The 17,077-nt window shown below is 29.7% G+C and overlaps 1 protein-coding gene across 1 annotated transcript; it reads left to right on the top strand.

The window, feature by feature from the left end:
• Positions 1-4,759: 4,759 nt before the first annotated feature.
• LOC123292884 (fatty acyl-CoA reductase wat-like) lies at positions 4,760-13,231 on the top strand. The gene is made up of 9 exons (XM_044873598.1): positions 4,760-4,916; positions 7,441-7,689; positions 7,848-7,996; positions 9,221-9,330; positions 9,502-9,715; positions 10,682-10,909; positions 11,378-11,516; positions 11,796-11,929; positions 13,135-13,231. Exons 1-9 carry the CDS (start codon positions 4,791-4,793, stop codon positions 13,229-13,231), a joined length of 1,446 nt encoding a protein of 481 aa, XP_044729533.1. The 5' UTR covers positions 4,760-4,790.
• Positions 13,232-17,077: the final 3,846 nt, after the last annotated feature.

The raw sequence follows: 17,077 nt of genomic DNA, 5'->3' as shown, positions 1-17,077 counted from the left end.
GCCTACAAATTGCCTAGTTTACGATATTTTTAGAGCATTTTCTTACATTTACGTCATACAAATTTCCGAGTTGACTAGTTGATAGCCACGTGACAGCCGAATCACTTTAATACAATATTTATAAACACAATAAAGAATGAAAATTTCGTTGATATAGCTTTTAATCAAATCCTATTAAATGTCTAGGTACGTGATACCGGAGTACCGGGGTACCTCGGTGACCAACTCTGTCGCGATATTCGTGCTCAGCGACCCCAGAAACCCCCGAGTAACAAGTTTGGTATCATTTTCATCACTATGAACCGATTTGTGAATTTAGTATGTATTTACGGTTAATTTAAAATGCAATTATAATATGCATATTGTTTATGCAAATTGAATATTTTTAATTCCTTATAAATCAATTTAGGTCATAAAATTTCCTGACGTTCTAACGAATCGAATACAGAAAGCTGCATTCAAATCCTCTCTTACTGTTCAAATTTTCGAATTTCAATGTATTTCAATTAGTCGTTTCTGCTACTATAAAATTAATACCTATCTTAAAATTAATTTTATCCATGTTTCGAAAGTCATTTAAATCACTAAAATGTTATTTTAAATAGGATAATTTATTTTTAACTATTAATAATTGACTTCAAAATTTATCAAGATTATTCCTAAAAATAAAAAAAACCTGAAATATACACAAATGATATTTTTGGGCTACTTTCATTTTTTTTAAATGTGTTTGTAAACAAATTATTATGTTATCAGTCTCAATACAAAATATATTGTCCAGGTCGTAATAGTTACCATTCAACAACAACATTTTTGCGTTTCGGCTCAAGGTAGGTATGTGGAGTTGATGAGATAGAAAAAATTTTTTTGTAATTTTTAGTACAATAAAAGCTTGTTCCTTAAAAAGTATTTTTTATAAAATTTTTTTTACCTTAAATAATCCATAGACACATGTCTGAACGATTAGTTTTTAGGGTATCGACTTATTTTTGGGTCTAAATTATTCTAGTAAATTTACTAAAAAAACAAAGACAAAATTTTCTCGTATTTAAAAAATTTTTTTCCAGCGTCCTTTGAAAAAGTCAAGCCACGTCTTGATAAATTATGAAAAAAAATAAAGTTAGAAAAAAAATTTTAGAAAATAAAATATTTTGCTGAAAAAAAGCTAAATTTTGACCCTAAAACTTTTTTCTGTAACTTTATTATTTATTGAATTATTTAACGATAAAGACATTTTTTGTATTTTTCGACAAAAAAATTTCCCATTTAAGTTGCGTTTAAAAAATATTTATCCGAAACTGCTAGAACTTCTTGAGCCTGTTACCAGTACCTAAATAAAGTTACCAGTACTAAAAATCGACAAGCATGAATTTTAGTTCCCGTGGTAAATTCAGTTTTCCCGTGATAAATTCAGCAAAAAGTTACGTATTTTTCAATATATTTTACTTTTAAAATGTACACTGACAAAAAAAAAAAAAAAAAAAAACTTCCTTAAACACGAGAAGTTCGTCTCCTCCAAGGACCAACTTCAATCATGCAGGATACAGACGTTATTTCATTAAAACATTGTCTGTAACCAGAATATTTCAGAAACAACCAGATGACAATTAGATTCCGGTCAGGGAATCATTTACCTACAGTTCAAAACCTCCAAACGCAGCACAAATAGAGTTGAGTCCTATTTCGAGTAAATTAAAGTACTTTGTCCATGCTGCGGTCACACATTCCAGATTATTTGGCCCGGCAAAATCCATCATTGATCAAGAATAATTTTCGCATTGATTTTCAACTTACGGCACATTAACGCTTTCACAAAATCTTGGTTTACGACGCCAATTTTCGTGAAACTTCGTAGTTGCCGACGTGACAAAGCCAATCATCGGAGCAGATTTTTATCACCGACTGTTACAAAACTATTCAGCAGTAACACGGCCAACCGGTTTATTGCAAAGTGAAGAAATTCGTCACTCAACGCGTCATCAAATTGTCGTGACACTGGGACCACCCATATTAGACAAACCACGCCGACTTCCTCCGGGCAAATTGGTATATGCAGACTGTCGGAGAGTCAATGGGCATCATCGTTTCACACGATTTCGCTCACATTTTACACGGTTAATCGATATTCTCGATCATCATTTATGTATATGACCTTTGAACCATTCCAACGATTCAGTGACGAAGTGTAAGAAGGGCTAGATTTTACGTTCGCATACATTGCCGACATATTAATCGCGTCATCGTCTGAGCAAGAACCTTCGACATGTAAAATTGGATTTCGAACGTTTACGGAAATACACCGTTATCATTAATTCAAATATACCTAAGCATGATATCAAACAAATAATTTGAATTATTTCACGAATTGAAAGCTTCATTTACAGCTAGTAACATGTTCTGTTTTCAAAAAAATTAGGGTTCAAAACCAAAATAAAAAATGAACAAAATAATAAGAAAAAAAGCTTAAAATTTTATTTTTCTTGAAAAATGTCTCAGATGTTAATTCTTCAATTACTGTCAGGCAAGTTAGGAAAAAATCCCTATCCCTATCCCTACCCTTATCCCTTCCCTTTCCCTATCCCTATTCCTAACCTTATTCCAACCCCTTGTACAATCCCTTTTACCAGATATTTATTTTAAACATATGGGAACATGTCAAATTGAGAGTTCCAATTTTTGGGGGATTTTTTTGTAATAAATCTGAAGTATTTTCTAAAAATCCCGATTATATACTGGCTTTGTGCATAATTAAGCAGGTTGTTTTTTGTTATCAGTTTTTGTGCTGAATAAAACATAAAAAGAAACGTTCGATAAACTTTTTTTTCATCAAAACTCCGCCAATTTTCATGCAAATGACTTGAAACTTTTTTTTTATTTCATGATTTTCTATAGTACTTTAAAAAAATATGTACGATTGTCTATTATTTAACGTTAAATACTCCGAACTTCAATCGCCAATAACTCGGAATGTATTGACTTTTTGACATATGTTTCAATGACACTTTTTGCTTTTTCATTCCTATATCGTTGTCATTTTCAGCATAAATTTTTCCACCTCCAAGAAAGGGTAGGTTTTTAACTTCTTTAAGTTTTAAACAATGCAGTTGCACCAATTTTATAAATATTGTTTGACTTTTCTTGGAGTCCGAGGTATAAATCTTACGGCTCTCCACTAATTAAAAAAATCATTAAATTAAACGTAGCAACCTTCATAATTTAAAATCAAACCTTCACCTTAATAAAAAACAATTGTTAGCGAGTCCATTTATTTTTTTATATCATTTTTAATAATCATTAAAATAGCCAGATTTGTATTAAATGTTTTTGTAATTAGTGGTGGCAATAATTTATACAATGTCGCATTTAAGGTGAAGACACCCTCACACTTTCGTCATTTATAGGATATATTAATGGGTCACATTTTTTAAAATATTTAACCGAAACCTGAACCTTAAACTCAGCCTACTCAAATTGACAAATAGGGAAAATTCTTAAAATTTTGCCTAGCGCCAGGGATGGTTAGAGATGTCAACAAAAATTATTAGAAAAAGTTCCTTGGAATATTTTTTTTATGCCCATATACCGATTTTCATTACAAAATTCGCATTTATAATTTTTTCATTATTTTGATCTGCACTGAAAATTATTACAAGTTTATTGAAAAATTTAAATACTATTGAAAAATTTAAATACATAACACTATTAAATTATCAATTTGTCCATAGTTATAAAATTAAAAAATAAACTTGTAATAATTTTGAGTAAAGAGCAAAATAACGAAAAATTAAAAATTCGAATTTTGTCATGAAAATCGGTATATAGGCATAAAAATATATTCTAAGCAACTTTTTCTAATTATTTTTTTCGACATCTCTAACTATTTCTGGCGCTAGGCAAAATTTTAAGAATTTGCTCTATTTGTCAATTTGTAGTAGGCTGAGTTTAAGATTCAGGTTTTTGTTAATTATCTTAAAAAATGTAACCCACTCCCTAATATTACTGTGCAAACTTTCAAATCGATATTCCTATAAATGACGAAAGTGTAAGGGTGTCTAGGCTATGCGTTGATCCGTCAGTCAGTCAGTCAATAAACCGCAGATCGCTGAGACCTGAAAATTAGAAGGTGTGTTCTTTGTATGACGTATGCAAGCGATTAGAGTTCTATCAAAACTAAGTGGCACCGAGCAAGAGAGAGTGTATGATGTATATGTATGTGCACTCGTATCTATACTCTCTCTTGTTCAGTGCCACTTAGTTTTAATAGAACTCTATCACTTGATAATTATCAACAAACCTTACCATTACCAAATTATCATAAACAAAATGGAAACAAATGATCGCCTCATTTAATAGCATTATCGATATTGTTATTGTTTGCACGTTATCGTCTAAATAGATATTTATTTCCCCGTTGCAAAATTTTGATTATAAATTAACATAAATGAATAAAATTAACAAAGCTATTCCATTCATATTCAAGGATAATAAATTCATCGGTTGTAATATATGAAATTGCATTCGAGGAATTATAAATTTTACATTTTAGAAGTTACATTGTATTAGAAAAGAAGTTACATTACACAATTACAATGTGTGAACAAAAACCATATAATTTAGATGACATAAAAGATATACAATCAGATTTTTTCCATTATTACATTTGTGATAAATTAAAGCAAACAGTTCAAAATGATAAAAATTTAGAAATACTCGAAAATAACAATAACGAAACATCAGTTGTTAATTTTTATAACGAAAAAAATGTGTTTATTACCGGTGGATCTGGTTTTATGGGTAAAGTATTACTTGAAAAATTACTTAGAAGTTGTACTGGAATTCGTACAATTTATTTGTTGATGAGAGAAAAAAAGGGTGTTTCGGAAGCAGATCGTTTAAAAGAAATGGTGAAAAATCCGGTATGCTATAAATATATTTAGTTACGCCCGTGAGTAAGAATTACTTATCCATCCCATTCATTTTACGCGGGATAAATATCCATTAATTACCACACTCATTTTCAACCAATCAAATTAGCCAAATTGCTGTCAAAATCTAAACTAATAACAAGTTACTATAGTAACTTTTTTATTGTTCTAGTTTTCTAAATAACTCATGACAAATTTTAAGTTACGTGCAACTGCACAATAGTTATGCAAATTTCGCATGCGTACTTGTTACTAATAATGCTCTTGTTCCACTTGTATAGTAAATAACTATTATTTTACCAAGAAAATAGACCTTTTTCACATTTTTTTTTCTTTTTTTTTAAATGAAGGTAAATGTCTTGATAAATATTAAATAAATGATAAATTAATTAAAATTCAAATTGGCGAAAACGATCCGGAAACACACGAAGTTATACGAATGGCGCTGTGACGTCAGTTCGTCAGTTGACTTTTATTATCATAAATATACGAATTGCGAGTGAAATAAGCCGGAAATGACAAATAAATCGGACAATATTGACGATGAAAAATGTATCGGGCGTGTTTTGTGCCTCTGTGCCCAATTACTACTTCAAAACAGGCAGAAAAATCGAAGAGCATTTTGTAGTAAGTACAGTACGAATATTATCATTGCCATGATAAACATTTTCTTTTACTATACATGATGAAATTTACCAAAATTCAGCATTCTGTCCCCATAGCTCTCCCTCGAAGACCTAACAATCGAAATCGAAATCGAAATTAAACTTAGGTACGCTTTGCCCAACAAAAACTGAATTAGCCTATCGTGTTATTATTTTTCACCAGGATAATAGTAAGTTTTATAGGCATGCTAATTAACAGAATTTTTTTTACATTGCTTTAGTGTAGTGTTCTTTTTTGGTGCACTCGGTATATAAATGCATAGTCATAAACAAATTTTTATGCACTGTTTTTATCAATGCCGCAGCAATTCGTTCACATGAACTTCACACTATTTTTTTTGTCCTATATCCATACATTGACGTTTTTAAATTTAAAATTTACATTATGCAAAAGTATAATTTAACATAATTATATTCTTCTTGAAATTTTAATTATCTTTTGTTAAGTAGGCATACGTATAGTCGCATCAATGAAAGTTTTTAGTCAGGAGTCCTCAATAACAGCTCCGATTTCGATTTTTTTTTTTCAAAATGATGCTTTTTATATATTATTTTAAATCAGAAACATTTCAGAGGGAGGAAATAATCTGGAGGCTGAATAGGCAATATCGCGACTGATATATCGATGCCCAGCCTAAATCGCTAACGCATGGGAAATCCTAACTTTTTTGAAAAAAAATACAACCTATGCTAATTGGTGATAATGTAACATTCTATGGGTGAAAGAATTATTAAAATCGATGAAATAGTTTACTCATTTTTTAATGAATTTTTACTTTTGGTGCGGAACAGCTAAATACAGCCCATGTTATTTGCTGATAATGTAGCATATTCTATAGCATAGGTGAAAGGATTTTTTAAATCGGTTAAGTAGTGAACTCAAAAATGACGGTTTGTATATATTTTTATAGATACTTTCATCCCCTATTTCACCTTTTTAGAGTGAATTTCGAAGCATTTCGAAAAATGCTTTCTTAGACACTTACAGTATAAAATCAATATCCTCTCGAAATTTCAAACTTTTATCATTAGCGATTTAGGATAGGTGTCGATACAAAAAGAATCATTTAATATCCAAAATAATCATTTTGAAGAAAAAAATCATAAAAATCGAAGCTGTTATTGAAGACTCCCTAAGAATGGCTGGCTATTTTATGTATTCCTTTATCCAACTAATACTTACTATTATATTTTAATTTTTTCAAAAAATCATAGGTATTATAGTTATTTACGATACTAGTGGGATAATAGCATTATTAACGTACACCTGCGAAATTTACACAACTGCAACGAGTAGCACGAATTGGACAATCGCAGAAATACGTTAATAATGCGTTATCACACGTATATCATCAAAAAATTATCTACGCTTCTAAAATGTGGAAATAAACGATAATTATTATTTAAAATTTGCCATGGCTTATTGAGAAAAATAGAAAATTAAAACAGTTATTACCGTCCTAGTACGGTTATGAACTATTTTTCCGGCGTATACTGACTGAGAAAAGTACTTCTTTTCTCACGGACGTAGATAAAAAGTTTTAAATTAATAAGCAGTCCATGAGATCATGGTAGAATATTTCGAGTATTTAACGAAGCTAAAATTTATATATTTTGTTAATAAATCATATTCTTAATCTACATTTAGCACGATTACTATAACGAGGTTTAACGCATTTCTAACTTAACTTACTAGATAAAAGCCGCCTTTCATGTAGATACGTCAGAGAGAATAATTAACATGATCGATCGTACCCATCGTTTTTGTTGGGTAGGCTAAAAAAAATCACTAAGTAGGTATTAGAAAATTTTAAGATTTGCTTTTTCTATAAGAGTATATTTTTCCACAGGTATTTGATAGATTAAGGGCAGAATCACCTAAGATATTAAATAAAATAAAAATGATTTGTGGAAATTGTGAATCGCCAGGATTAGGATTATCCGAAACAGATCGTTTTATACTCCAGAATAACGTTAATATTATATTTCATGTAGCAGCGTCCGTAAGATTTGACGATTCTCTTAAGAAAGCTATTTTAATGAATACTAGAGCAACTCGCGAAGTGTTGAATTTAGCCAAAAAAATGGTTAATTTAGATGTAAGTTATTTTATTTGTATTTTTAAAACAGTCATTAAGATTCTCAAGCCGAATATATTAAAACGGTTTAATAACTAGGTACTGGTGTTATGATTTATAAAGAATCTCTTAAACAATTTTTCTACGGGGTGAGTAAATGAAATTATTTTTTATTGCAGGTTTTAGTTCACGTTTCCACATCTTACGCAAATACGTATCATAAAAAAATTATTGATGAAATTCCTTATCCATCCCGGGTGGATTGGCGATTAATGATTAAAATGGCTGAAAATCTAGATGATTCTACAATCAATATTCTTCAACCAAAGTAATCATAAAAACCATAATAATTAGGTTATATATCAAAACTACCTGCAAATTCTTGCTAAAAATATAAAATTAATAAACAAAATGAAAAATCCGACAAACCTCCATATTTACTACAATTTTTATATTATAGTGTTTTTATACCATGTATAAATGAAATATACATAGTAAGTTTAGCCCCAAGTTTGTAACGCTTAAAAATATTTATACTAAAAACAAAATTTTGATATAGGTGTTCATAGAAACACCTAATTAGTCCATTTCCGGTTGTCTGTCTGTCTGTCTGTCGTCTGTTCGTCTGTTATCACGATTACTCAAAAACGAAAAGAGATATTAAGCTGAAATTTTTATATCGTGCTGAGGACGGAAAAAGTGAGGTCGAGTTCGTAAGTGAGCAACATACAGGTCAATTGGGTCTTTGGTCCGTAGGACCCATCTTGCAAACCTTTAGAGATAGAACAAAAGTTTAAATTTAAAAAATGTTCCTTATACAAAAATAAAAAAATTAAACTTTTGTTTGAAACATTTTTTCATAAACATGACTGTTTACCCGTGGGAGCACATATTATGCGCTCTATTATAACATATATGTAAATGCAATGTGACAGAGTAATCACTGTCCACACATGGTATTTCAACAATTAGCTCAGTCATTTGTTTGTTTTCACTTGTTTGGATTTACAAATCAAATTATTGTGAAAAACTATTCGCACCGTGCGTAAGTTTTTTGGAGGCGTTTCCATGGTAACGATACACTAATTATAGAATTGTATGGATTGCATTTATCACTTACATTGAAAATGTAATATTATTGTCTTACAAATTTAAATAAATAATTATGATAATTTACATTTGAAAAATAATATTTGTGCAATTTGATTTCTTATTTTCACAATTTTTAATGCATTCAGTTTTATTAATTAGTGTTTTTCAATAATTTTAATTTGACATTTTCTATAAGATTAACATGTAAATAATTGCAAATTAGTCATAACAACCTCCTTTAACGCCAAAATTTTTCACTGAAAGCGCTGGCATCGATTTTATTGTCCCTACCATGGCTACGCACACAACGAATATGCGTATATGTATGTATAAGATACATGTCCATTTTATCAATGTTATTTCTGAAATATTTTGAAAAATATTTCAATATGTAGATGCTAACCAAACTGTTATTATTCTAATATCAATTAACATTTTAAGTAAGAAAATCTAATTTTAGAATTTTAGAAAACTACCCAAATACGTACACATTTACTAAAGCACTATCTGAAGATATTGTCAGTGAAGAAAGTGAAAATCTTCCAATAGTTATTTTTCGACCATCTATCGGTAATTATTAATTTTTTATACAATTTATTAATTATACATATTATAAACTCAGGCCTTACTTTCATTAGATTTTATTCCTAAGATATACTGAATTTCTAACTTATATCTAACAAACTTAGGTTGTTCTGAATGCGCTAATTTAAAAATGAACAACATTATATATTTTTTAAGTTACTGGTGCGTATGCTGAACCTATAGAAGGATGGATTGATAATTTTAATGGACCTACAGGAATGTTGCTGGGTGGCGGACTTGGCATTCTGCACACTGTATATGTTGATGAGAATGTAATCCCAGATTTTATTCCAGTTGACACCGCAATAAACGCGATGATAATTTCTTCATGGTATCAAGCTTTAGCTTTTAGAGAACAGGATAGAAAAAGGTAAACCATGCTTCGTATAAACGAAGTCAATCAAATTTTTATCCCAACGCAGAAACGCTATGTCTGAGTAGACTAATATTTACATTATTTTATTATTGCCGCCCAATGATAAAAAAAACTCGTATGCTGCCCAATGATAAAAAAAAACTCGTGTACCTACAGCAGAGATCCAGTACTAAGGTCATATTAATCCCTCATTAAATTATTATTATTCTTTAATATTTTGGTTTTCTCAGATAAAGCATTACTCTAGCTCAGTTTCGGGAAGCTTTGGAGTGCAAAGCATTGAAAGCTTTGGAGTGCAAAGCAAAATGGGGTGTCGGGAGTTGGGAGGTGACACGCCTAAAAGATACTTCCTTTAACCTACATACAGATTTGCAGTCCTCTTACTCAATTTGGAGAGGCCGTGGAGGCGCCAAAAATCTCAAAAACCGCTACAACTCATGGTATTTTATTACAACAAGTGAAATTTACAAAATTTAAAAACCCCCGACAAATTTTTGGGTACGGAAACCTAAACTCGCACTAAGAACACTCTCCATTAAATTACCTTTTTGCTTAATGCCATTTCCAAGCTGATTTTGAAGATCATCGCCAGTTTTTTAGTTTTTTCGTTTACGGAACCCAAGACTCGCACTTGAAACACAGCTAAGAACACTCTTCATTAAATTAACTTTCAAACGAAACCAAAAAAATAAAATTCGTATCATTCACAGACAAACACACACACACATAGCGGTCAAACTTATTACACCCCTTTTTTTAAGTCGGGAGGAGAAAAAAGAGGGAGGAAGGCTGGGACTTTAATACTCCCAAAAGACACTTTCTTGATACCTACTAGCATTTCTAAAACGCCATAACACACCTTCATCTCTTCTCATTCTACTTTCGATATACTGCACGTGATCATTTTTTTGGAATACGTGCACTATATCTAAAAAAATTTAATCAATCTGTATCTTTTAGCTTGGTTATAAACGCCTGTACATCGAACATGACACCAGTATCATATCACTCTTTGCTTGAAAATTCACTGAAAGTTGCAAAAATTTTTCCATTTTATCGTATGATATGGTACCCTTTTGTATTAATTACTAGCAACAAATTTATTTATAATATCAATGTATTACTATTTCATATTATATTTGGAGCAATTTTAGATATTCTAATACGTTTAAAAGGAGAAAAGTTAAGGTAAGATAAGATATTTTAAGTTTTAAAAAAATTTTTAATTCCTCATAACTTTTCCGCCAGTTTTCCAAACTCGACTGAAGTCGTATTCGAAAATATAAATAAACCATACTTATTTACACTAAGCAAAACAAAGAAACGTACCCTTTCTTAGGGACATGAAACTTTGTTATCCTTGATCTTTTTCAACTCTACCAGGGCTCATTTTAAGGGTATATAAGGGGGAAATAGGATTTTTTATCGAACATTATAATCTTCATAAATAGGACGTGGTGGTCTCAAATGGCCTTAAATTTCCATGACAACACATCGAGACTTAGAGAATATATTTTCAAGTTCACTTCTTTACCCTCTACTCTACACCCCTAACGACGAGTCAACAAAGGTTACGTTCCTTGCTTGTGCTTAAATTGTTGATCTAATTTTTAAAAGTACTAGTCAAACTGAAACAAAAAGATTTGTTGTTTTTAGTTTAATGAAAATTTACCGAAAAGCATATTTTGCCAACAATGCAGTTTCATATTTCATGTTCAATGAATGGCGTTTTAAAAATGGATATTTCTCATCCCTAGACAAAGTGATTAGCAAAGAGGATCTTAAGATTTTTCCGGTAAGACAAACTTTTACAACAAAAATCTTTTTTACCCTCTCACTTATAAGAAGATGTTTGAAAAGTCATCATAAAATTCGAAAAAAATGATCACTGTGTTTTGGTCGATAAAGCTCTCAAGAAACTGAGCGATCTCTACACAATTGGCATACCATATTTCAAAGATTTATTTTTTCCTTTAAGAAATCAATCATCGATATATGGAGTGTAAGAAATGGAGTTTTCTTCCTTAGATAAGCAATAATGGAAATTTCATTAAAAAAATATATTTTATTTTAGGTAATGATGAACCAATTATCTTATGAAAAGACAATAAAAGAAATAGTTGTAGATTTATTTGGAATGAAAAAGTATTTGTTAAAAGAAGAAGTAAATTCCAAAAAGATACAACAAGCTAGAACAAATCTACAAAGGTGCGTACAAATTAAATTGATTTTTTTATATTCGACAGACTATAGTAAAAGCCGAACGCAAATTGAGTCGCCGATTTATTAAGACGTGGTGAGTTTTATGTAGATAAAAGTCGGTGAACGTAGATTTATGCATGGTGGATTATATATATAATAAAATAAAAATAAAAAAGTAGAAAAAAAGCTATCAAATTTGGATCTGGGGCCATATTTACGAGATAATGAACCTACTCTTATACATAATAAAACACTACTTAAACAGAAAATGTATTTATCATAGCATGAAAACTCTATTTGGTTACTTATATTATTATAAAAACTAACCAATGAATTTTTTCTTTGATTTGAACGTACTCTACGACTTACGTTTTGACGGTTGGGTAGACCTTGACGTTTATTGGCTTACGTCCTATGTGTTTTTATACATTGTATATATATAATAAATATTAAGGTATACGCAGTTTAATCCGAACTTTGTAATGCTTAAAATATAAATGTTTCAAACAAAGTTTGGTTTAGGTGTTCATGAAATCACCTAAAGAGTTCATTTCCGGTTGTCTGTCTGTCCGTCTGTTAACACGAAAACTCAAAAACGAAAACAGATATCAAGCTGAAATTTTTATAGCGTGCTCAGGACGTAAAAAGTGAGGTCGAGTTCTTAAATGAGCAACAAAGGGCAATTGAATCTTGGGTCCGTAGGAGCCATCTTGTAAACCGTTATAGATAGAACAAAATTTTAAATGTAAATGTAAAAAATGTTTCTTAATAAACAACTTTTGTTTGAAACATTTTTTCGTAAACATCACTGTTTACTCGTGGGGGTGCAAATTAGATCAAAATTTAATATCCGTTTTCTCCAAAACTATAAAAGAAGTTAAAAATTGGCAAGTAGCTTCCAATGCGAGCACTGATATTCAATACTTCCTATAAGTATATTTCAACAATTAACCCAATATCGATTGTTTGTTTTCAGTTGTTTAATGTGTAATAGCCATCACTATAAAGAATACTATAAAGAACCCACCATACATAAATCTGCGTTACGCACAGGTCTCCATATACATAAAACTGCACCAGATCACCTTAACGAGTTGTGTCTCAATTTGCGTTCGACCTTATCCTACGCCCTTGGGAAAATAAACATATATGTAAGAAGATTCAGCCCTGAAAATAGAAATACAATAACTTTTTTAACAAATTTTTTCCAGATTGTTCATTTTACATTGCGCTGTAATAAGTATAATATTTTTATCGATAATTCTCATTTTATGGATATGTCGAAATAGATACCAAATTCTGATGTAAAATCTTACTAGAATAAATGAAAATTATAAAATCTTTGTACTTACTATTATCTAGACATATTAAAATATTTTTTAATTCATGTATTTTGGTTTTAAGCTCACCCATATCCATTTTCTTTGATAATGTTTTTTTTTATGAAAATTAAAGAAAATTTGTTTATAACGAATTTCAAAATGTTGAATAGAATTCAATAGGAATGGATGAATCTAAAATTATAATAACGTTTTTCCAATCTTTTCTCAAGGTTGATCAGGCAATACCTACACTAAATAAATTTCGATTTTTGCCCCCAATTTCCTGGATCAGTTTTGTGTATTTTATAAATACGTATTTCGATTACCAAGTAGTCATCATCAGTAAGAATTAGCTAGTCGTGATTACTCTTATTATGAATGTTATTCTTTGCTAATTTGGTGGCGGACTGTACAATGATACTTTCATGTACCTACAATTTATAGTACGTATTATAAAATAATGTATACCTACTACGTATTTATAAAATACAAAAAACTGATCTAGGAAATTGGGGCAAAAATCGAAATTTATTTCGAAATATCCTACAGTTCTCATTTATTATCTTCGATAATATTTATAATACCTACACTGTAATTTTACAGTATAATCTAAATTGTTTTTAACAGAAATTAAAAATTTTCATCTGTAAATTAATTAATTAAATTTAGAAGAAATCTAATATCACTATAATCGTCTTTTTATTACTCTTAAAAAATGATAGAGGATTTTAGTCGGTAGGTGCCATTTAGCAATTGCGACACGAGTAGGACATGATGCCCTATAATGCAAGATGCAATTCTCCCGTCCCGAAAAAAACATACTTACATACACAAACACATTACCACTCCCTTGCGTCGCGTTGTCGGCTAAAAACAATTTCACTTTGGCCTTATCAGAATATGGAAAAAATTTTAGTTCAAGCTTTCACGCATCCTACGAGTTCAATTTTCGTTAGAAAATCTATCGAACCTTACATGACTTGTTAAAAATTCAAAACGGCAAATAATATTTACGTAATGTACTAAAAATAAGGAAATTATTATGAATGTGGGTTTTTTATAAATAAAACAAAAGTATTTATTTGTATAAATAAATATTTTTACATATAATTTATTAAGATATATTAAATAAAAATTGTATACATTTTTTATATATAAATAATAAATAAAAATACAAAATTTGGTAAATTATTTACATTTAAATGTAATATTTATTTAAAAAAGTACATTTAAATATATATCGGTACAGGTGATGTCAAAAAAAATTTATGTAATACTCTTTTTGTTCAAGTGTAGTTATAATTGAAAACTACTTCGATCTTAATAAATTGTTTCAGATTGCAACAATGTATGTACAAGTGAAATTTACACAATTTAAAAAACTCCAGACAAATTTTTGGGTATGGAAAACTCGCACTTGAAACGTATCGAAGAACATTCTCCATTAAATTGCCTTTTTCCTTAGAGCCTTCTCCAAACTGAATCGATTTTAAGGATCATCGCCTATTTTTTAGTTGTTCCGGGTATGGAACCCTTGAAACATAGCAATAAATTACCTTTCAAACGAAACCCAAAAAATCCAAATCGATTCATTAGTTTAGGCGCTATGATGCCACAGACAACACACGTAGTGGTCAAACTTATAACACCCCTTTTTTTGGTTCGGGGGTTAAAAAAAATACCTAAATCAGTAAAATTTTTGAGATCGTTTCAGTTTTTAGTTAACTACACCTGAAAAAAAACGATTATAAATAATATTCTCAAATTAGAAAACGAATTGAGAATCACATTTGTTCTTTAACTATAATAATATTTTAAATTGAATATTCAAGTTCAACACCTGTGTCTTGTATCGAACATGTTAAATATTTTTAGCTTAATTAGACGTTTTGACAGATTATATCGAATATCACCTGTAAAAAAATGACAAGAAACACATAATAAATAAAAAATTGTAATTTCAGTGCTAGAAATTAGATTTATGAACCCCTTATTAACTGTTCCACAATTTACCATTGTCCCAAAAGTTTGCTTGTTCATGCTTGTTCACAGAGTCTCAAGTAAATTGAGCGAATTAATCGTACACAACATCACCTTGTCAAAGCCATTACCTTTTAACGATTATCAAACAGTTTGATAATAATCAAATGCACCAAACATGCCACAATCATGTAACCCCAGAGAATGTATGAAACAAAACATAATCAATCCATACAATCAAGAAGCAAAAAAATTTGGTCTGAAGAAGAAAAAATTCTAAAAAATGGTAGCGTTAACAACAACGAAATCACATCTAGCCAATGCCATTCAAAAGGTTTTTTTATTATGTACAACTTTCTCATTTGACATTTTTTGTAGATTGTATTGTTTTTTTATAAATGCCAAAAACCGTTTTTTCGACTTTTCCGATTTTTTTAGGTTATGTTCTGCATCAGCTGGAAAAATTCAAAACACATTATCTTTCTTAAAATTTTTTCTTCTAGTCGGCCAAATTTTTTTCTTCTCGATAGCACGCTTTACGCCTTTATCATTGAGTCGTCATTCAAGCTCTCTGGATTATGCATACTTTAGTAAAATTTTAAAATTAAATTACAATTTCAAATTAAGACAGTTTAACAAAAGGGGACATTTATACTAAATAACACTTCAAATTACATTACTAATTTTTTGTTTTTTAATGGGTAAAGATCGATAATACATAAACGATTTATATCGAATCGACCACTAACTTCTTTCAGTGTAATTACAGAAACATGCTACCTTTTCTCGTTTCTATTTATAAATTAAGTTGACATATCACTTTTCCCTAGTAATTTGAGCTACGCATAAAAATCATCGAATTGAGACAAACCGAATCGCTTCAATCGCTGTAATACCGATCTTACTGCTATTATTATAATTATATTTACAATATAAATGTAAAAACAAATCACATGTAAATGGACTAGATTTGTAAAAAAAGTGTCTATTTGAGGGGAAGGGGGGCTGATTTGGCACAATATAATGAGCCTATGAGCAGTGTAGATTATATCTATGTTATAAAATTATTATTTTTTTGTAAATATTATAGTTGCTAATAGAAAATGGCTGCTATTATACTTTGGTGTATAAATGTAGTTTTAAATAATATCGACCAACAAATAATTTTTTGACCTATTTCAGTTCTTTCTCAAATCAAAATCGAGTAATATGTGCGTTTATAATCGTTCTTTAAACCAGCAAATGATTTCCTTTCTCTTGCATGTAAAGTCTTTTTTTGTGGTAGTTAGTATCATCACTATTTACTTATCGTTAATAGCTGGACCAACTTTAAACAGCTTAACCAACTTTAAACAGATAAATTGAATATTTCTACATCGAAGCATTTTGAAGAAACGTGGCCCGAATAAAAATTATTATTTTCGAATGATATCTTATAGAAGCCTTGAATTTGATTTTAACTTCAATACTATTTTGGTCAATTCATCTGGTTCATAATTTTTTACGTTTCTATTGTTAAAACTTCTGAGAAACGTACAATAATATCTATCATGTTTCAAGAATATATTAATTTAAAAACCCAACTTTGATTTGAGAAGTCAAATTAATTTGATTGGCATTCATTATTTCAAATTGTAGAGTAAAAAATATCTATATACAAAATTTTTATTATTTATATATTGCAAATGAAGTATGTAACCTATAATTTGTTAGTCTTGTGCAATATTTACTTAGAACATGTCGAACATGTAAATATTAATGAGATTTAGCTAATTTTTTCAAATAGTACAGGGTACGGTATTAGATCGATCTTCACCCATCAGATAACCAGATGAAATACATTTTTTAAATA

Source organism: Chrysoperla carnea, chromosome 2 (assembly GCF_905475395.1).
Source record: "Chrysoperla carnea chromosome 2, inChrCarn1.1, whole genome shotgun sequence".
Lineage (NCBI taxonomy): Eukaryota > Metazoa > Arthropoda > Insecta > Neuroptera > Chrysopidae > Chrysoperla > Chrysoperla carnea.
This window is presented reverse-complemented; position numbering and strand designations above follow the sequence as displayed.

What these genes read in the sequence shown, in the direction of transcription:
- LOC123292884 (XM_044873598.1), top strand. Translation starts at nt 4,791, where the DNA reads ATGGGTAAAGTATTACTTGAAAAATTACTTAGAAGTTGTACTGGAATT. An exon ending in TATTTTTCGACCATCTATCG is followed by an intron (nt 9,331 to 9,501) that starts GTAATTATTAAT and finishes ATATTTTTTAAG; the next exon opens with TTACTGGTGCGTATGCTGAA. An exon ending in AGGATCTTAAGATTTTTCCG is followed by an intron (nt 11,517 to 11,795) that starts GTAAGACAAACT and finishes ATTTTATTTTAG; the next exon opens with GTAATGATGAACCAATTATC.